The sequence below is a fragment of the Mesoplodon mirus genome (assembly GCF_964341445.2).
Source record: "Mesoplodon mirus genome assembly, chromosome: 3".
In the NCBI taxonomy this organism is placed as follows: domain Eukaryota; kingdom Metazoa; phylum Chordata; class Mammalia; order Artiodactyla; family Ziphiidae; genus Mesoplodon; species Mesoplodon mirus.
Genome location: NC_138978.1, coordinates 49590097 through 49611467, shown reverse-complemented (window position 1 = coordinate 49611467; position 21371 = coordinate 49590097). Strand labels below are relative to the sequence as shown.

Sequence of the window (21371 nt, the reverse complement as noted above, 5' to 3'; positions counted from 1 at the left end):
GGCTGGGAATTCACTTCAACCAGTTTAGGGTGATTTCAGCCAAAGTTGGAGGGATTTAGGTCAAGAGTATGTGGGGGGTGCATTTCAGCCCGGGTGGGTTGGTTTGCCTGCTTTGGGCATGAACTTAAGTGGGCGCTGAAGGGTATGTCAGGCAGCGTGGCTGGAGGATTTCCTTCAGGACCGCGGTGCAAGTCAGGCCAGGTTTGGGGTGGGTTACAGTAGCCGCCGAGCGCACTGCGTTTAGGCTGGGGTGCGTTCCGAGCCGCGCCGGGGCGAGCAAGTCCGGGAGCTGGAGTCCGGCGGGGACTCCGGCGAGGTTCAGGGGGAACCGCCGTCAGCGCCGGGCAGGATCGCCAGCTCGGGGACTTCGGGGACGTTCCGCGCAGCGCATTGCACTTTGCTCCCGCCCCTCCCGCGGGAACCTGTTGCTGGAGGAATGGGCGGGCGGCGGCGGCGACGGCGGAGAACCCTCCCTCGCCTCCGCTCGGGCCTTACGGCGTCCCTTTCACCCTAGAGACGCTCCGCGGCGCAGCCCCTCCCTTACCGCCTCTATTAAAAAAAGAAAGAAAGAAAGAAAAATCACCCCCTAGCCCTCACCCGTGACCGGCGGGCCTCGCGGCCTCTCGTGCGGCTTCCGGGAGCGGAGGCGCGGCCCCGCGGGCCGGAGGAGGCGGAGGCGGAGGAGGAGGCCAACATGGCGGCGCGCAGGGCTGGGCCGGGCCGCCGCAGCGCCTGAGCCCTCCACCGCTGTCGCTCGGCTCGGGGCGCCCACCCCCGCGCCCACCCTGGCCCGGCGGCCGCGGAGCGCGCAGAGCAGAAGTGCAGGGGCCCGCCCGAGCGCGGGGACGGCGCGGAGGCAGCGCCGTGCGGCCCGCCAGGCCCCGGACCCGCAGCTTCGCAGCCCGCCGGCTGGCGCAGCCCGGAGGCCCGAGCCATGGAATCGGAGGAGGAGCAGCACATGACCACGCTGCTGTGCATGGGCTTCTCGGACCCTGCCACCATCCGCAAGGCCCTGCGCCTGGCCAAGAACGACATCAACGAGGCCGTGGCGCTGCTCACCAACGAGCGGCCGGGCCTCGACTACGGCGGCTACGAGCCCATGGACAGCGGCGGTGGCCCCAGCCCCGGGCCCGGCGGGGGCTTGCGGGGCGACGGCGGCGGTGACGGCGGTGGTGGAGGCCCTTCCCGCGGCGGCAGCACCGGAGGCGGCGGCGGCGGCGGCTTCGACCCCCCGCCCGCCTACCACGAGGTGGTGGACGCCGAGGTGAGGAGGGGCGACCCATGACCCCCGCGGGACAGGCCATTGGGCTGGAGTTCCCTGGGGAGGGGACACACCCCACTGGGCTTGGAGTGCGGAGGGCTTGTGAGGCGGGGGAGGCACGGAGAGAGGGGGAATGGAACACCGGGCTCGTCGGGATGGAGGTCACCGGACTGGGGTCAAGTGGGGAGAAGGGCCTATGGGGAGGGGCTGAATGGGAATAAGGGCTGCAGGGCAGGGCTGCGCGGCAGCGTGAGTAGGGGGTCTCTGGGCTTTGAGCTGAGCTCACTAACGGGGCAGGCCCGGGTCGGGGATGGGGAGAAGGGCCCAAGGCTGGCATCCGAGGTGGGGAGAGCCAGACACATTGACCTGGAGTGTGTGATGGGGAGGACGCTTGTATCAGGGGGTGAGAAATGGGGTCCTAGGAGATTAGGCGAGGGCCCGAGATTTCGCGGCCCAGGGTTTCAGTGAAGGAGTGGGGAGGCACCGGGTTCAGAGTCAGAGAAAAAGTGGGATGGGCCAGTCAGAGTAGCGGCTTTGCTAGGGTCAGGAATGAGGTTAGGAATGGGGTTTGGGTTTTAGCCAAGGACCAGAAAGAGAGGAGATTGGTCAGGGTCTAAAATGAAGAGGGACTGGGCAGAGGCCAGGAATGACAAGAATTGATAGGAAGTGGGGAGGGGGCTCAGCTGCAATAAAGTGTGTGTGGGGGGGCGTCGTTGATAAGGTTAGATATTAAAGCCACGGGGATTAGACTGAGAGAGGTTAGAGATAAGAGGCCAGGGCAGGAGTCAAAGCTGAGGAGGGGCTAGGCAATGATGGGATTGGAGTTGGAGGATGAAGCTGGGACCAAGTCTGGGTAAGCAGAGTACTGGTCGTCTATTAAGTCAGAAATGAGGGAAAGCTAGACTGGAGAAAGGGATTGGAGCAGTACCGAGGGTGCTGTGTAGAGGTTCAGGGACAGGGACAGGGCGGGAGATAAGGGGACTGGAGAAGTCTGTTGAGGAGAAAGAGGGCCGTCTAGGCGAATGGCTTTGGTCAGAAATCTCAAATCTGGGTGGAGACGATTCCTTTTTGTTTTATTTAGGGATGTGAGCAAAGAACATGGGGGGAGAAAACAGACTTTACCTGATTTTTTAAAAAGCATCAACCAGAAGCAACAGTGCTTGTGAATAATTACTTTGCAGAAAAATGGCAGCTCATGGTAGGAGTTTTGGTCAGATTCACTGCTTAGTACATTTCAAGGGTCCAGTAGAGCGAGTTGGCCTACTCTAGTGGTTTGGATTTTTTAGTAGAGATGTGAATTTGGAAAATTCTTAATGAAGCTAAGCCTCCTGATATAATTTTTTCCTAAATAATGTTCTGTCCTTTTAGTTATATTCTTTAGCAGCAGTTCCTTGGGCTGAAGTATTTTGGGAAAGAAGGTGGCACTTCAAAAAGCCAGATTTCTTCACAAGATCTCTTTGGTTTCCAGACTTCCACACACTTGGTTGATTGCCCTCTGTTACCTAGTAACTCAGCTAGATCATTGACTAGTATATGGCAGTAAAGGTTGTAATTAGTCCTAGTTTGGGAAAAAATCCCCATATATTTAAATAACTGTACCTAAGTCACTTTAAGAAATGAGCTTCTCTTTGCAAGTCCCCATCACTCCTCTCCTTGTTCCTTCTAGTTTTTTTGTTTTTGTTTTTTTTAATAAATTTGTTTATTTATTTGTGGCTGCATTTGGTCTTCATTGCTGCGTGCCGGCCTTCTCTAGTTGCGGCGAGCGGGGGCTACTCTTTGTTGCCGTGCGTGGGCTTCTCATTGCGGTGGTTTCTCTTGTTGCAGAGCACGGGCTCAAGGCATGCGGGCTTCAGTAGTTGTGGCACACGTGCTCAGTAGTTGGGGCTCACGGGCTCTAGAGCGCAGGCTCAGTAGTTGCGGTACACGGGCTTAGTTGTTCCCCAGCATGTGGGATCTTCCCGGACCAGGGCTCTAACCCATGTCCCCTGAATTGGCAGGAGGATTCTTAACCACTGCACCACCAGGGAAGCCCCCTTCCTTCTAGTTTTGACCCAGTTTTGAAATCAAGAAGAAAGTCATTGCTTATTCTGAAGATGCTTGTATGGCCCCAAAAGTTCAGTGTATCCTCATTTTGTGAAAAATTTTACTCTTTTTTTCTTTTGTCACACCTTTTAATTTCCTAGAATTGCAAAATCAAAATAAATTATAATGCTTGGTGGTACTTTAACATTAGTTGTACTGCCTGTACATTTAAATACTAAGAATTGGGACTGGCTTCTTTGCACATGAATGACAGGCTGAGGAGTTTGCTTTAATGTAAAATCCAGAGAATCTATGACTTTCTGAAGAATCGTGTCAGGTTTTCATTTCCTCTTGACCTGTGGATTTGGCTGCACCATTTAATTTTGAGAGTTCACTAGGGGCTGGTTACTGAGGCTGCTTTACCCAGAAGAGTATTGGCAAGGATACAGGGAGACACTTTCCTGGCACACAGGAGCCTGGTGAGAATGTTTAACCCCGTTTTTACCTCTGTAGTTTTACAAATCTTCTTGCATGCCACCTGTGCACCTTGCTGCAGACAGTGGGAACCTGAGGCATTTGATCTTGGGAAATAGGGAGAAGTGCTAAACATTGTTGAGCATCTACAGTGTGTCAGGCACTATGTTAGGTGCTTTATACATTTTATTTAATCCCCAGTGAGATGGTTAATAAGATCACCATTTTAGAGCTGTGCTTGGCTAGTGGCAAAGTCTGGATTTGAACCTGTTCTCTCTGACTTCAGACGGTGTGCTTTTCATTCTGCTCAACTCATGGGTTTAGGATTGAATTCATTTTAAGATAAGGAAAAATAAAGAGGGAAAGAGACCAATTTGGAGGCTCCTGTACAAATCTAGGAATGATGTGGCTGGCAATTGCTGAATCCAGGCATTAGGAATAGGATAATGGGTAGAATGAAAGGAGAATCATAGATTTTTAAAGCAGAAGACTTTAGAAATTTATGATTAGTTTGGCTCCCTTGTTTCACAAGTGCAACCTTGCAGGCCCCAAAGGGGACGTGACATCTCCCCATAGAGCTAGTTAATGGAAGAGATGGGACTAGACCCCCGGCCCATGCACTGCACGTGCGGTGTACTTTCTCCCTACCAGCGGCCTGCCTTTCAAATGAAAAGGAGACAGGACACAGTAATGGGTTGAAGCAAAGGGAAGTATAATAAACAGTGCGAAGATTGCCAGCTCTTGTGTAATCTACTTGTTTTATTTCTAAAAAATTAGAACCTTGTTTGAAAATATATAAATTTCTATTTGCCCCATAGGAAATTTTAGTTTCATTGTCCTCTTAAAAATGTTTGGGAATATACAGATTAAAGTCTAATTGTTAAAAAAGAAAAAATGATTACATTTATTTTATATTTGTCATTTGGGGACAGGGATGATCCTCTTATTTGGTAAACATTTGATGCCTTCCAGGTCCTGGGGCTGGGAATAGAGTGCTGAACAGAAAGTGAAGGTTACATTCTGGAGGATCTTAGTGCAAGCCACTCATTTTGCAAGAAATGACTTCCCACGGTCATGTAGTTAGGTAGATCAGTTTAGTAATTTGGGCCCATGCTATAATTAGTATTTGGTTGAAAAATTAAAATTTGGAAAGTAAAAGACGTTAACTTCTGGTTCAGTAGCAGCAAGGAGAATGCAGATAAAAAAGACCCAGATATCTAGCGGAACACATAAAACTGCACAGAAAGCCACTTTTTAAATATCCTCCAGTGAAGTAAAGGTATCGCTTTGCAGAAAGTTGTGTTTGGTTGTTATTAGTATTGTTGGATGTAGATGTATATGTAATTCTTGGTCTCTGGGTCTGGACGGGACTTTGAAAAGTTATCCAGTTTTGATTTTGAATAGCATTACTTCAAACTCTTTCCACGGCAGGTAGGAGTCTGTTCTATTATTAGAGAGTGATATCTCACAGCTGCTCTAACTATCCAGATGTTTAACACCCCCACTGTCAGAATTCTTCAGTGTTTCTTAGATGGCTGTCAACCCCCCTGGCCACTACTCAGGGCATGCCCCCTGGTTCTGCCCTCCACAGAGCTGGGAGAGAGTTGGTCCTTTAAGAATTGTGATCCTGTCCGGAGAGTTAGTAGAATTTAGAACGAGGAACCATTGTAGGCACCTTTTAAAATTTCCTTTTAAAATTTAACAGTTGTGAAATATACCTTATTTGTTATTAAGTCTCCTTCTTTTGTTTTTAGAAAATACAAAAATGGAATTTTAAAAAAATACATTTATTTATTTATTTATGGCTGTGTTGGGTCTTCATTGCTACGCGCAGGCTTTTTCTGGTTGTGGCGAGTGGGACTACTCTTCGTTGTGGTGCATGGGCTTCTCATTGTGGTGGCTTCTCTTGTTGCAGAGCACGGGCTTCAGTAGTTGTGGCTCGTGGGCTCTAGAGCACAGGCTCAGTAGTTGTGGCATATGTGCTTATCCGCTCCATGGCATGTGGGATCTTCCCAGACCAGGGATCGAACCCATGTCCCTTGCATTGGCAGGCAGATTCTTAATCGCTGCGCCACCAAGGAAGTCCCTAAAATGGAATTTTTTTGCAAGGAGATTTTAATTAACAGCTAGAAATACCTTCCTCAGTGTCTAGTTCTGTGATAATTAATATTCCTAGAAGTGACATTTAATGCTGTCCTCTCACCAATATTGTGAACTGCTTGTTTTGTTCCTGTTGTATTGTGGATAGTCTTTCTGGAAGTATTTTTTCAGGCGTGTTTGCAAGATTTCATTGCTACTTTGTTAAGAGCCCCAAAGTTGGTCCTGCTACAGTATATATAAATCACATTACTTTGTAACTCCTTAACTCATTTCTGCCTCCTTTTTTCCTTTTGGTATTAAGCGGGTAGTTATACATGAATTAAAGTTATAATACATTATATATACAATATATAATATGTTATATGATATATTAAGGTTTATATTAAAATTCATACCCCTTTTTCCCTAAAATACACAATCCTAGCTCATTTGATATAGAGTAAATATCAAATAAGTAAATTTTAGTTATTATTTGTGATTTGAATACATGACTCATGGTTTCTGATTTATTGTGATTTGTTAAATTAGAAAAAGTGGAATCTATTTAAAATTTTTAGAGTTAAAAAATAATTCCAAAAATCAGTTGAAAGTAAATGAAAAATAGGGAATCTGAAAGATTGATTTTGAAATAAGAATTTCTTTATAATCTAGTATCTATGTATCTCCTTTGCGAATGAAGCTTATGAGTTCATCTGACAGTTGGTTCTCACCTTGTAATTACCTGGCCATTTGCTATTAGAATGAATGTAATTTGGCATGAAGGAAGTACCTCTTGTGTGTCAGTGAGTGTGTATTCTAGTGAAATCATAGTAGGTGGTGACAGCTTTATACAACATAATAATGCTGTTAGCTTAAAATTTGAAACCAATTACAATATTAGGAAAGTAAATGTTGTAATGTTTTAACAATTTGAGGAAAGAGTTTCAACTGTAATACGACCCAAATAGCAGACATCAGTGTACTACACATCTTTGTACTTACTGCTCAAATATCATATAATATTGATTTTATTTGAATTTAAGTGCAAACATGAAAAATTTTTACTTTTAATAGAACTATTATATTTAGAAAGATTTAGTTCACTAATACTTTTCATGTCTGGAGTTCAGTTTTCCAGGAAATTTTTCTTATTTGGAACACCAGAGAGAAGTAAGAAGTAAAATACGTAAGATTAAACCATTTCAAAACACCCCCATACATTGAATGCACTCAAGATCATGCACTTCATTCGTTTGTGTTTTAGCTTGTTTGTTAAAAAACATAGTTTAAGTAAGTTTTAGTATTAGGTTTCCTATCACATTAGAAGTGTTTTGTAGTGGTCCAAACGAGAGGTGATGAGCTGTTGGAGGCAAATGCATTTGACAGTAGTGAGAAGTGACAGTAGCCCAGGGGTAAAGGAGGGGAAGGAAAACTTTAAAAACAAAGCAGGCTCACCCGTCTGTATAGGGCGATATGAAACAGCTTTATGTGCTACATGCCCCTGAGAGGTTGTTTTTACTGACGCCACACTCAAGAAAAGGTTACAGTATGTTCTGTTTAAGAAAGGTCAGGAATGTGTAACGCACTTTACCAAGGTTTTCATTTAAAAAAAAAAAATGGAAGAAGAAGAAAGTTGGACACATTAAAGAAATAAGCTTTCGGGTACCTGGAAAATTCCGATACGAGGGACATTTCAGCCTGAGACTTCTACATTGTGGAGGCATTGCTATGTAGGTTGTGCTTCATTTTCAAGAGTAGATGTTTTTTTCTCGCCTTCCTTCTAGGGAGTTTTAGTTTCTTTTTTAAGTTTGTGTTTCTCATTCTCATTGTTACCATAGGAATTTTTATCATTCAGTATTGAAATATTTTTCAGTCACAGTTGAGTTGTAAAAATGTTTTGTTAAGCTCATTTTAGTAGTAGGTGACAGTAGATTTGGTTTATTTTTATTTGTTCTGAAGAAAAGAATTAACACAATTAAGTTGATATTTCATTCTGATCATCTTTCCAGAAATTGAAATGCTTTAGCCATGAAGCAGAGGTGTGTGGAATCTTTTTCTAGAGCTCAGCTGAAGATTTTATTTTTCTTCTTAGAAATAAGTAATACCCTAGGTGCCCACCAAAGTCTTTTCACCTCTTCAGTTCTAGCACACAGTTCTCTTTCCTGTAGTGTCTTAGTCAGTTATGTGCATTGTAAAATTCAATTGACAGCATTTGATTTGCTTTCACTTAGGTTTAAGATGTTTATGTTAGAAATATTTTAATAAAAAAAGTAAATATGATACATTCTTTATCAGTAGGCTTCCAAAATGGTTTCTGAAATTAAAATCTTTTCCAGAGAGATTTGTTGGTCAGACATTCTGTTGCCAAGGCTTTTCAACTTCTGCTTGTGTTCTTTTAGAATCTAGCTTCTCATAAACAGGTCAGCATTTTTTGGCTTTTTTTCCCTCTTTCCATTTCTCTTATATTGGCAATTTTTGTTGAAAATTGAATTGCTTTGTGAAACTTATAGTTAGAAGCCTACAGTGTAGCTTTTTTTTTTTTTTTTTTTTTTTTTTTTTTTTTTTTTTTTTTTGCGGTACGCGGGCCTCTCACTGTTGTAGCCTCTCCCGTTGCGGAGCACAGGCTCCGGACGCGCAGGCTCAGCGGCCATGGCTCACGGGCTCAGCCGCTCCGCGGCATGTGGGATCTTCCCGGACCGGGGCATGAACCCGTGTCCCCTGCATCGGCAGGCGGACTCTCAACCACTACGCCACCAGGGAAGCCCTAGTGTAGCATTTTGGTAGCAATTTAAAATAAATTTCAGATCCTAAAAAATATGAAGTTATTCCCTACTGCCCATGGCAACACCATCTGTCAATTATTTAATTTATTCTAGACTCCTTACTCTCTCTTCTTATCAAATAGCCTGTTAATTTTAATTCTAACCCTAAATATCTCTCCTGCCCCTTTTGTCTATTTCCTCTGTTACTGCTTTGGTTTTGTTCATGTGCCTTTCTTACTGTTTCTCTTTGCCACTCACTGGTGCCAGAATGATCTTTGTAAAATGCACATTTTAGTTATGGGATAACCTCGCTTAAAAATGTTTGGTGGTTCCTTATTTCCTGTAGGTAAGTTCTAAACTCCTTTCTTTCAAGGTCTCCATACTTATCCATCCCGTCTTACCTTCTGCGTTCCAGTACCATGCTCTCCCTTGCAGTTCAGGGGCCATCTGTTCCCTCACTCTCACCCCCGAACCCCAATATCCATCTACCTGGCTAACATGGATTCATTCTTCAAGATTACCTCAAATGGCATTCCTCCTCAAGGCACACTTGTCTCACACGGCCACATTCTCCCACTGCATTCTGTATGTACACCAAGTAAAGCAGTGATCATGTTTTAGTTAATAAAGAGATGTGTTTACATATATGTATCTGTTTCCATTGGACTTGAGGAGCAGGATTATTTCTTTCTATCTCTGTGTCCTAGGACCCCTGGTTCACAGAGTTTGATTGGATAGATAACTAAATGAATGGATGGAAAGAACACCTTAAGTGAAATAAAAAGTCAAATGGTATTTGCAAGAGTATTGAACCAGGAACTTGGGAGACTGTACATTTCTCTTCAGGGTTCTGTTGATTGCCAACTACAGTATTGGGCAAGTCAGTTTGCCTTTCTGAGCCTCAGTTTTCTCACCTATGAAATGGGCATCTTGCACTAGATCTATGGTTAAATTTTTTCATTCTTTCACCTCTTTGAGAAATTTAAAGCTTATGAGCCCTTTCAGAAAACAGCACATGTAAATATACACACTTGGTTTTTTAAATAAACTGGTGCTAAAACACTAATGCTATTATTTTTGGGTGATAGGACAAAATTACTGTTTCAGATTGTCCTATTTGTTTCATTTATCAATATAATAATGATTAATGATGTTACTATTAATCCAAGTGAGTTTATTTTGAAGTAAAGCTATTGAGACACTGCTCGGTTTTTACCCCTCCTTTCTTACCCCGGTGTAAAAAAAAACGTGTGTGTAGAAAGTAGGAAAAGGAAAGAAACAGCAGTATGGGAACCGTTTGTGCCGTGCTGAACAAATACTTGTTATTCTCTTTCTTTTGTATTTATTTACTTGTTGAATGTTTAATATTAGTAGGTTAATGATTCTCTCAACTAGTATCTCTTTTAAGAATGATGCTATTTATTTCAACTAAATGTCATTACTTTTTGTTCTAAAATCATGAATATGTATTTTTTTCCCAGAAAAGAGAAATTGCCCTAGGAATGGGTCTTTTTTAGGCTGAAAATCTCTTATGATTGTTGATAATACCCTCCAAAAAGGATGTTTTAAAGCTGGAGGAATGTTGTTGATTTTAGAAAGACTTAACGATGGTGGCAGTAACAGTAACTCTAAATGAAAAGCCTGTCTGGTATTAATAACGTTAGGAATCCTTAGTTTATTATCAATATTTTGTGTGTGTGTGTGTGTGTGTTTAGTTTTATGTTGGAGTGGACTGTCTTTACTAAAATACTGTAATACTTTTAAAATGTTAGTAATTTTCATTTTGTAAGATTTCCTTCTCATGATGTCTGCTTCATTTGAAATGTTTTGGTGAGTTACAGTAGCAACAGATCATTCTGTATTTCACAAGTTTATATATCATATTTGTTTTTGAGAAAATATCAGTTGTCTATTAAGCAATCAGTATTCTCGGTGTTGAAGTTACACCAGGCAAAAAATGTTTGTGTAATATATAAAATTTGTACCATAAAAAACAATTGGTTCATGATATGTGTAAATATATACTGACATATGTAGAGAATAACAAGCGAGTCCTGTTTGCTTTTTATTACTTTGAGGTTTTTATGCTTGCAGTATAAAACAGGTCTGTGGTAAAAGAATTCCAAGCATTTGTTAAGGAGGATCAAAGAGCAGAATCAGTGCTGAGTTACCTTGGATTCACCCAGTTCACAGTGGTTATAATACAGGAGAGAAATATCAAGAATACCTTAAACTTCATAAAATAAAAATCATCTGTAGAACTGAGAATATTTCCTATCTTCTCCTCTCCCTATTCCAATAAACAATACTAAAAGTTGTAAATTTAAGGATTAAAATTGAAGCTTTGTTTCAAAGCTGGAAGGGACCATTGGGATCTTGTGGTGTTAAATCTCGTCAGTTTAGGGATGAGGACCTCGACTCTTGCATCATTAGCAAAGTCAGGAAGGGGTCTAGCCTTCTCCTTCTCAAGAAGTGTTTTGTATAGTTTACCACACTGTCTTTCTGACATGAGGAAGTCTTTTACTGTAGATCATCTTTAGCATATCCTTCCTCATAAACTTGCTGTATCTTAATCATCACCATTTCCTTTGTTAGACACTAGTTTCAGTTAGGGGGGTAAAGGTGACATTGGATTCATTTTTTTCCCCCTTGAAGGTGTTTATCTTGTTTACCTTGCTTTCTCATTCAGCACTTTCTAATGTCAGCAGCTGTTGACAAGTTTATAGAAGGTGGTGAGGGTTGAGGAGGAGAAGGTTGAACAAATGCTGTCATTTGTGAAGGTGCTGTGTCCGTCTGTCTGCTTAGCATCCTTGTAAACCTGACAAGGATTAGTGACCCCCTGCCTGAGTCTATCCATGGTTGCACATGGGTACTGGGTATTTAAAAATAAGCTTAATAGTCAGTATATAAATCTTTTGAAATAATATATGCCTAATTTATATATCTTTACTTTCTTAAAACTGCCTTTTTGTTCTCTACATATCAATTGTAGGTTTGAAATCAAACATTTTGAATGATACCTTGGAAAGGTATTAATACTCTAAAAACATGACTCTTGCCTTAATTGTATACTTTAATGAATACAGAAATAAAACAGCATGTGTTGATTAACTCTTAGAAGATACATTAAAAAAAAAAATCAGGGCTTCCCTGGTGGCGCAGTGGTTGAGAGTCCGCCTGCCGATGCAGGGGACACGGGTTCGTGCCCCGGTCTGGGAAGATCCCACATGCCTCGGAGCGGCTGGGCCCGTGAGCCATGGCCGCTGAGCCTGCGCGTCCAGAGCCTGTGCTCCTCAACGGGAGAGGCCACAACAGTGAGAGGCCCGTGTACCACAAAAAAAAAAAAAAAAAAAAAAAATCAGCCTTAAAATATGCCAGGTCCTTTTATGACTCCTAGCCTATTATGCACATGCTTTTTTTCCTACCTGGCCTGTCCTCCTTATCCCTCTTTCCCCTTCTCTTACTATATTGGACCAGGAGAGTTAGTCCATAGCACTGTGTGACATCAGTTTGATCCTTATACTTGATCCTTTCTCCACAAAGTAGGTTTAACACAACCTCGTGGTTGGCAGAGTTAGGTATTGGACATCCTCCTTATTTCAGTCTAGTGAGTCCCAGGAGATTCCAAATACTAACATACCACATGTACTGTTAATCAGGTTTGCTACTGGTTTTCTATTAGAGCTTGATGCCCACTATTCCACTTCCTCCTATTCACTCTTCCCCTTTACCCAGTTAAAAGTCCCTTCTTGAGTTTGAATAGAAACCCTTACATGCAATGCTCTGTCATAGCATTTACCCCATTATATTGGAATTATTCATGTATTTGTCACCCAGACTGAATTGTAAGGCTTTTGAGGTCAGGGTCTGATCTTCTGTATTTTTCATAAAGTCCAGGGGAACACTTGACATAGGAGGTGCTAAATAAAAGTATCTGATCTGGAAAATATTTAGTTTTCATCAATATTTTGGAACACATTTTCCCCCATTCACGTGTATTGAGTAGTTTCTTAAAGTGAATCTTGCCTAAAATAACCTACACCATAGCTTGAAGGTAACAAGTATTTTGATACTCCTATAGCAGTTTTCTGTCATGGTATTTACCTTGTTTTACAGTTTGAAGGAAGGAACTTTTTTTGAACTGTTGCCAATGTCTTTCTGATGGACACCATTTTGGACATAACACATTAAATGTCAACTTCTGTATTCAGTACCACTCCCTCCGTTTTGTAAGTTTTTTTCTGTAGCTCATAGAAAAATATTGCACACAGGAAAGAGCATAATGCATGATAAAAGAAACAAAACTTTTTTTAGCCTTTGGTAGGACAGTTTAACAGTCTGTTTTTATGTAGCTTTGTTACATGTCTTAGTTGAGCTCAACTTCATTAAGGAGAAGATATTTGCAGAGATTGTCATTTCTGGAGAAGAAAGAAATACGCTACAGAATAATTAAAATAGTAAACTGATTTTTAGTGTTGTTTCTGTTTCAGATTGTCCTATTTGTTTCATTTATCAATATAATAATGATTAATGATGTTACTATTAATCCAAGTGAGTTTATTTTGAAGTAAAGCTATTGAGACACTGCTCGGTTTTTACCCCTCCTTTCTTACCCCGGTGTAAAAAAAAACGTGTGTGTAGAAAGTAGGAAAAGGAAAGAAACAGCAGTATGGGAACCGTTTGTGCCGTGCTGAACAAATACTTGTTGAATGCCTTTGATTCTGGTCTGGCCTCTGATTGCTAAAACACATCCCTGCTTCTTAGGAGCTCATAGCCCATTTCAGTGATCCTGAAGAGTGGGTAGGGATGACCAGCAGCAGATCACGTTGCTTTTTCAGGATAGCTTGTCCCCTGCAGGGTCCCTAAATATCCCAGGAGCTTCTGACAGAGTAGGGAGTAATATGAATCTCCTAAGGACAAAGACATTGTCCTACAGAACCACAACAGCATTATCTCAACCAAAGGAATTTAACAACGATACATTAATATTCTCTATTATTTAGTCCATATTTAGATTTCCCCACTTGTACCAAAAATATCCTTTATAGACATTTTAAAAAACAATCCAGGGGCTTCCCTGGTGGTGCAGTGGTTGAGAGTCCGCCTGCCGTTGCAGGGGACACGGGTTCATGCCCCGGTCCGGGAAGATCCCACATGCCGCGGAGCAGCTGGGCCCGTGAGCCATGGCCGCTGAGCCTGCGCGTCCGGAGCCTGTGCTCCTCAACGGGAGAGGCCACAGCAGTGAGAGGCCCGCGTACCGCAAAAACAAACAAACAAAAAAAAACAATCCAGGATTGAATCAAAAATTATCACCTCACACCTGTCAGAATGACTATCATCAAAAAGAATACAAATAAAAAACGCTGGCGAGGATGTGGAGAAAAGGGAACCCTCGTACACTGTTGGTGGGAATGTAAATTGGTGCAGCCACTGTGGAAAATAGTATGGAGGTTTCTCAAAAAACTAAAAATAGAACTACCATATGACCCAACAATTCCACTGCTGGGTATATATCTGAAAAAAACAAAACACTAATTTGGAAAGATACATGCATCCCAGTGTTCATAGCAGCATTACTTACAATTGCCAAGGTATGGAAGCAACCTAAGTGTCCATCAACACATGAATGGATAAAGAAGATGTGGTATATATATACACAAAGGAATACTACTTAGCCATAAAAAAAGAACAAAATTTTGCCAATTGCGGCAACATGGATAGACTTGGAGGGCATTATGCTAAGTGAAATAAGTCAGACGGAGAAAGACAAATACTGTATGATATCACTTATATGTGGAATCCAAAAAAATGCAACAAACTAGTGAATATAACAAAAAAGAAGTAGACTCACAGAAAAAATAGAGAACAAACTAGTGGTTACCAGTGAGGAGAGGAGACAGGGGAGGGGCAGTATAGGGGTAGGGAATTAAGAGGTACAAACTATTAGGTATAAAATAAGCTACAAGGATAATATTGTACAACATGGGGAATATAGCAGATACTTTATAATAACTATAAATGGAATATAACCTTTTAAAAATCATGTAGGGACTTCCCTGGTGGCACAGTGGTTAGGAATCCACCTGCTAATGCAGGGGACATGGGTTCGAGCCCTGGTCCGGGAAGATCCCACATGCCGCAGAGCAACTAAGCCCGTGCGCCACAACTACTGAGCCTGTGCTCTAGAGCCCACGAGCCCCAACTACTGAGCCCGAGTGCCGCAACTACTGAAGCCTGCACGCCCTAGAGCCCGTGCTCTGCAACAAGAGAAGCCACCGCAATGAGAAGTCCGCTCACCACAACGAAGAGTAGCCCCCGCTCACCACAACTAGAGAAAGCCCGTGGGCAGCAATGAAGACCCAACGCAGCCAAAAAAAAAATAATAATAATAATAATAATGTAATAAAGCACTAGGCCATATATTAAGCACTTCAAATGCATCATTGTGTTGAAAAAAATGCAGGATTGAATCAAAAATTACACATTGCATTTGGTTATCATATCCCTTTAATGTAGATTCTAGAATAGTCTTTACATCTCTTTAGTCTTTTGATACTGACATTTTTGAAAGTAACCCAGTTCTCATATTGTATTTTTAAAAGATTTTATAATTGAATCATTTTAAATGCACAGGAAAGTTTTATCATTGTCTATTAAGGTAATAAGGAAAACTGAACAAAAATATTAACTTCTTTCATGACATAATTTGCTCCTCTTTAATAAGACTACACTTTCAATCATCTTTATTCTGATCTTATATAGAATTTTAGCATTTTTAGAGCCAAAGAGGGGTCTTAAATCTATAGGTAAACGTTTTCATTTTATAGATGAAACTAAAATATGAAGTTATCAAGTCTTATCTAAAACAGTGGTTCCCAGCCAGGGGCGATTTTGCCCCTGGAGACATTTGGTAATGTCTGGAGACCTTTTTGGTTGTCCCAACTAGAGGGGTACTACTGGCACATAGTGGGTAGAGGCCAGCGATGCTGCCAAACATTTCACAATGCACAGAACAGCCCCCCTCAACAAAGAATTATCCAGCCAAAAATGTCAGTAGTGCCGACGATAAGAAACCCTGGTCTAAAATCATACAGCTAGTGGTGGGCTTAAATCCATGTGTCTTGACCCTCAGTTCTGTGTTCTTTCCACACACAAAACATACAATGCCTTACTTTCTCTCCCTTTCATTCTCCCTGCCTTCATCCTCTGTTTCTTCACTTTGAACCTTTTTTGTTAAGCCTAATGAATTTCTTGATGCCTGTAAGGATTAAGATGAATTAGATCATATTGCTAGAAGAAGATGGAGTATCTTTCTAAAAGAGACATATAAAAGTGTTTTCAGTGGAGTTTTGTTCCTAGAAGTAAAAATGTGTGCAAAATAACCTTTTAAAAGCAGTTTGGATAACCGTAACAGCTCTTTACTTTGTTTATATGATGTTTGAGTTTACAGAGCATTTTCACATACATTATCTTATTTAGTACTCACAAAACCCCTTTGTAGTTATAAGCAAACAAATGGCAGTGTCCTTTTCAAAAGTGATGAAATGAAGGGTCAAGGAAAATAATATATCCCATCTGACTGTGGTCAGGTAGGCATTAGTTAAAATTACATGGAGCAAGATTTCAGTTGAACTTGTATCTGTGCTAAAAAGGAACAGGCAGTCTCAAAATGTCATAGGCTCCTGGTTACTAGACCTGTTTAGGCAGAAGCTCTGGGATATTTCCGGGGATGTGGAAGGGATTTAGGTATCAGCAAAGGTTTAGACACTGGCGGTAGAGTGGAGAGTTAGACACAGCTTGTTGAGTAACACAATCCAATTAGTGCACCAAACCTGTGAATAGATCAAGTTTAATATAACGCAGTATTTGTTGTTATGGAGATAGAAGAAAGTGCTTTAAATGTGCCACACTCTCTCTTTGGTGGCAGATTCTCACACATACAGTTCTCTAGGCCTAGAATCCCTTCCCCTTCTCTTTCATTTCCTAAGTATTTATTAGGTGCTTAACATTCATTCATTCATCCACCAAATATCTACTGAGCACATACTCTGTATCAAGGACTGTTGGAGATAATGCAACAGACAAAACAAAAATTCTGCCCTGGTGGAGCTTATATTCTGGCTGAAGGAAGACAGACAGCAAACAAATAAGTCAAATGTAGAATGATGAGTGCTATAGAAAAAAATTAAGCAGGGAATGGGGCAGAGAGCATGCTGGACTAGGGGGTAGGTGTCGCAGGGCTGCTTTTTAAAATGAGGTTCAGAGGTGGAGAGGGCAGCTCCTCACCAGAGCCTTGTAGGCAACTGAAATGGCCTTTCTGTCAGAAGGAGGAAGGCAAGCAAGCGTTGAGGGTTCTGAACAGGGAGGTAACGTGATCTTATGGGAAAGATCCAGAGCTTGTTTTTGGATGTGTTTATTTAAGATGCCTATTAAATACCCTAGTGGAGATGTCAGACAGGGAGTCGGATAGGTGCCTAGAGCCTAGGGAAGAGGTCCATGCTGGATCTAAACTGTGAGCGCCTTCAGCTTGGAGATGGTATTGAAGACCATTAGCTGTGCATTCTCAGCAGGGCCAGCAGCACTTCAAAGGGCCAAAAATGGTTTCCTGAGGGGTGAAGATCTTAGATATTACAATGGTTGGCTCCAAAGCTCAACCCTAGCCAACACAATCTTATTCTTTAGTATTTAATAAATGGAGATGGGATGATTGAGAAAAAAAAAAAATGTTTAAAAGGCTCCTCGAGGGCTTCCCTGGTGGCGCAGTGGGTGAGAGTCCGCCTGCCGATGCAGGGGACACGGGTTCATGCCCCGGACCGGGAAGATTCCACATGCCACGGAGCAGCTGGGCCTGTGAGCCATGGCCACTGAGCCTGCGCGTCCGGAGCCTGTGCTCCGCAACGGGAGAGGACACAACAGTGAGAGGCCCACGTACCACCAAAAAAAAAAAAAAAAAAGGCTCCTCGAAGGTGTGATCATGAAAACAAGGTTGAGAAACACTGCGCTGGGTGCGACTCCATGAGATCACCAGGGGAACGTGTGTGTGTCTGAAGTAAAGAAGAGTTCTGAGGACTGGGTTCCCAGCTACTCCAGTGTTTAGGGACTGAGGTGACAAGGAGGAACCAGCAGAGGAGAGCGAGGAGTGGCTAGTGAAGAGAGAGGAGCCAGGCAGGGGCTTTGTCCTGGAAGCCACGTGGAGGAGGTGTTTCGGGGCACTGGGGCCCTCAGCTGAGTTAAAGGTTGCTGGTGGGCGGGGTCAGGTGAGGACTGAGCATTACCGTGTGCTCAAGGCTGAAGAAGCTGGATGCTTACTTAGGTCTCAGCCTAAATGTCATTTCATTTGTAGGCTACCTTTGACCATGGTAGGCTGGGTCCCCTTCTTCTTCTTATTTTTCTTTTTTTTTAAATTGTGTGTGGTGAAAAACACAAAACATAAAACCTACCATCTTAGCCATTTTCGAGTATACAGTTCAGTAGTGTTACGTATAGTTACCTTTTGTGAAACAGATCTCCAGAACTTTTTCATCTGGTAAAACTGAAATTCTGTACCCATTAAACTACAGTTCCCCTTTTTTCCCCTACCCCCAGCTCCTGGTGACCACCATTCTTTCTGTTTCTATGAATTTGACTCCTTCAGATACCTCATAAGTGGAATAGCACAACGTCTTCAAGGTTCATTCACGTTGTAGCGTATGACAGGATTTTCTTCCTTTTTAAGGCTGAATAACATTCCATGGTTTCCCCTTCTTACACACTTGCATAATACTCTGTTATTGTAACAAGCTCCTTACAAGAGATTATAGTCTCTTATTTAATTGTCTTTTATGATAGGCAGTGTATCTCAAAGCTTCAAAGACAGAATGTGTTTGTCTTATTCATTGATGTATTCACAGCTTCTGGACAATACTGAATGGGAATTCAGTATAAAAACAGAAGACAGAATACTTTACATTGCTTGGAGGAATCTTGAAAAATTTTTTAAAGAGATGATACTTGATTTTAAAGACTGTCTTAGTCTATTCAGGGTAATATAATAAAATACCAAAGAATGGGTGGCTTATAAACAACAGAAATTAATTTCTCATAGTTCTGGAGGTTGGGAAGTCCAGGATCAAGGTGCTGGCAGATTTGGTGTCTGTTGAGGACCTGCTTCCAGGTTCATAGACGGCTGTCTTCTTGCTCTAACCTCACATGGTGGAAGGAGGGGGCGAGGGAGTGCTCTGTGGTCTCTTTGATAAGAGCGGAGCTCTGATGACTTGCTCACCTCCCAAAGGCCCCACCTTCAAATACTGTCCTAGCAGGGACTATGTTTTGGCATATGAACTTTGTGGGGACACAAACATTCAGTCTGTAGCAAAGGCAAAGTGGTAATTTATTGGGTTGAAAAAGAGCATTTTAAGCATTCTAGGCAGAGGAAAGAACATAGAGGTAGCATGGTTTCACAGCAAGGCCTGTGTACCCAGGGGTCTGAGGAGTTTGGTGTGGTTAGAGCAGAAGGGTTTGGGAAAGTGGCAGATGAGGTTCTCTTTGTAGGCTGTGGTCAGGTGGTAAAGAGCTTTGCATGCCAGTGCTGGAGACTTGCTTTTACTTTCTAGGCACTTACTGGCAGCTGTGAGCTAAAGGAAGTTTCTGAGCAAGTAAGTGATGGGATCAAATTCCTGTTTTTGGTTTGGTTTAGTTTTTGTTTTGTAAAGAAAGATCACTGTGGCATTTTGGAGCGGACACAAGAGTGGGGATAGAATGGCGGCAGGAACAGCAGTCATTTATGCATGTCTGCGGCAGTCTAAGCAACGTGCAGCGAGGGCCTTAATTAAGGGGGTGGACGGCTAGGAGACTATTGAGAAGAAATTTCTGAGGTAGAATCACTGTGGTATGGTGACTGACTGGTTGGGAAGATGACACAAAGTTTCAGAGATAGGGATAGTAGAAAAGAAAGATATGTGAAGCAGGACACTGAGTTCTTTGCAGAGGTTGAAGAGTCTGACAGGGATATAGAAACACTCATCTGAAGCTTGAAGAGAGGTCTGGGCTATGGGATATGATGTGCCTGTTTTCTGTGGTTGGCCCCTCTACATGGATGCTGTCCCATCTGCGTAATAATCCTGCAAACCAGGCACTGTTCTCTATTTTTTGTTGAGAAAACTAGGGCACATAGAGAGGTTAAGAAGCTTATTCAAGGTCATACATCAAGCAAGTGGTGGTGACAGAATCAACATTTAGATCTGTCATTTGGGAATATATATAGTAAAGGAAATTTCAACAAATTTAAGAATAAAAGGTACTTGCTTCTAGAAAACCCCTTATCTAGAACTTTAGGAATATCAGTGGATTAAGAAATACAAGTGCTTTGGGAGAAAAAGAGTTGATAATCAATCCTCTCTTACCTTCTCAACTCTTGGTTTAGGGGACATTATATAAATTTTTTGTTTGGTTGTTTTTTTAATAACAAACAATTTACCTCCATTCTGGAGTGGTGCTTTTAAGGGACTATGTCATCCTACCAGCTTTAGGAGGAATTGGAATACCTCCAGGGGTGCTTAATCTAGAACCTGAGATTTGGAGAAGCTTGACTTGAATTCTCATCCCATTCTGAATCCATGAGTGACTATTAGCGTTAGGCAAGAGACCATGAGAAATGTGATTTGAGTAACTTGTCTTATTTGAGCCTCAGTTTTGCCCATCTAAAAAAGAAAGATGACAGTTCTTGCCTCATGGGGTTGGGCACCATTCCTGACACAAAGTAGCTAAGTACTCAGTAGATATGTTCTTCTGCCTCTCACTCATTTTTCTCTGTGGATATCTAAATCCCCTTTTACCATCTCTCTCCTTTTTCCTACTGTTTATTAAAACCGAAGGTCCACCTTCAGCTTCCAATTTTTTTGTTCCTGAGATCAATGATCTGTAAGTCTCAGACCTCAAATCTAAATGAAAGGATAAATCCTGTGTGTAAGATACCACCTTTGAATTCGAAGACAACAACTTCTCCTGAAAACCTTGTTTCTATGTAGTGAATAAACACCAAGGGTTATGAAAGAAGGGGCCATGAGAAATGTCAGCTTTTGTAGAAAAGTTAAATTCTCTATGACTTATAACATGGGATGAAAATGAATTCCAAGAAAACAACTTGGCAACAGACTTGAGACACTGTATTAGTGACTTGGGGACTGCCTGCATTTGTCCATCATCTCTTTTTTCAGTAAGCAGCATTTTAGGAATCATTTTATCTAGTCTGAAATAACAGAAGGCGTATTAGACCTGCATATAACTATCTCTGAATTGCTTGAAAAATATTAAATAAATAAGACTGACAATCTCAAGATCTCAAGTTTCATTAGAAAGTTGTAAGTTAGTGACTTGAAATCAAAATGTTCATGTTTTCATGTTTTTCCTTAAGCACTTGACATACATGGTGCTAATTGTTTGTTTTAGGTAATAGACAAATGCATTTTTAAAAATCATAGAGAAATGATTTGGCATCAGTTTGGTATCTTCATTTTTCTGTACATTAATCAAACATTTGGAAGCTCTTTTGAGTACATTTTTGGCTAATAATATAATTCAGTAATCGAATTTAGTTTTAACATAAACTTTAAGCAGTATTGGCAATCTTCTACGCCTTAAGTTTTCTTTATCTGTATTTGTTGAGTTAGTGGGCAGACAGGAGCAGAGTTTCTCTCTGAACTAACAGGGCAGTATTTACTCCAGTAGGTTTCGCTTCTTTAAACAAAGAAGGCTTAAATTTTAATATGTCCTTATTGAGTTCAAGAGCAAAGGGT

The 21371-nt window shown here is 41.9% G+C and overlaps 1 protein-coding gene across 4 annotated transcripts in view; it reads left to right on the top strand.

The window, feature by feature from the left end:
- The first annotated feature begins 791 nt into the window (after positions 1-791).
- USP24 (ubiquitin specific peptidase 24) overlaps positions 792-21371 on the top strand; it is a 149917-nt gene continuing 129337 nt past the window's right edge. For all 4 annotated transcript variants that reach the window (XM_082615335.1, XM_082615336.1, XM_082615334.1 and 1 more), the window contains exon 1: positions 792-1264. In XM_082615335.1, coding sequence (XP_082471461.1) covers positions 935-1264 — 330 coding nt within the window. In that variant the 5' untranslated portion in view covers positions 792-934. The remainder of the gene's footprint in view (positions 1265-21371) is intronic.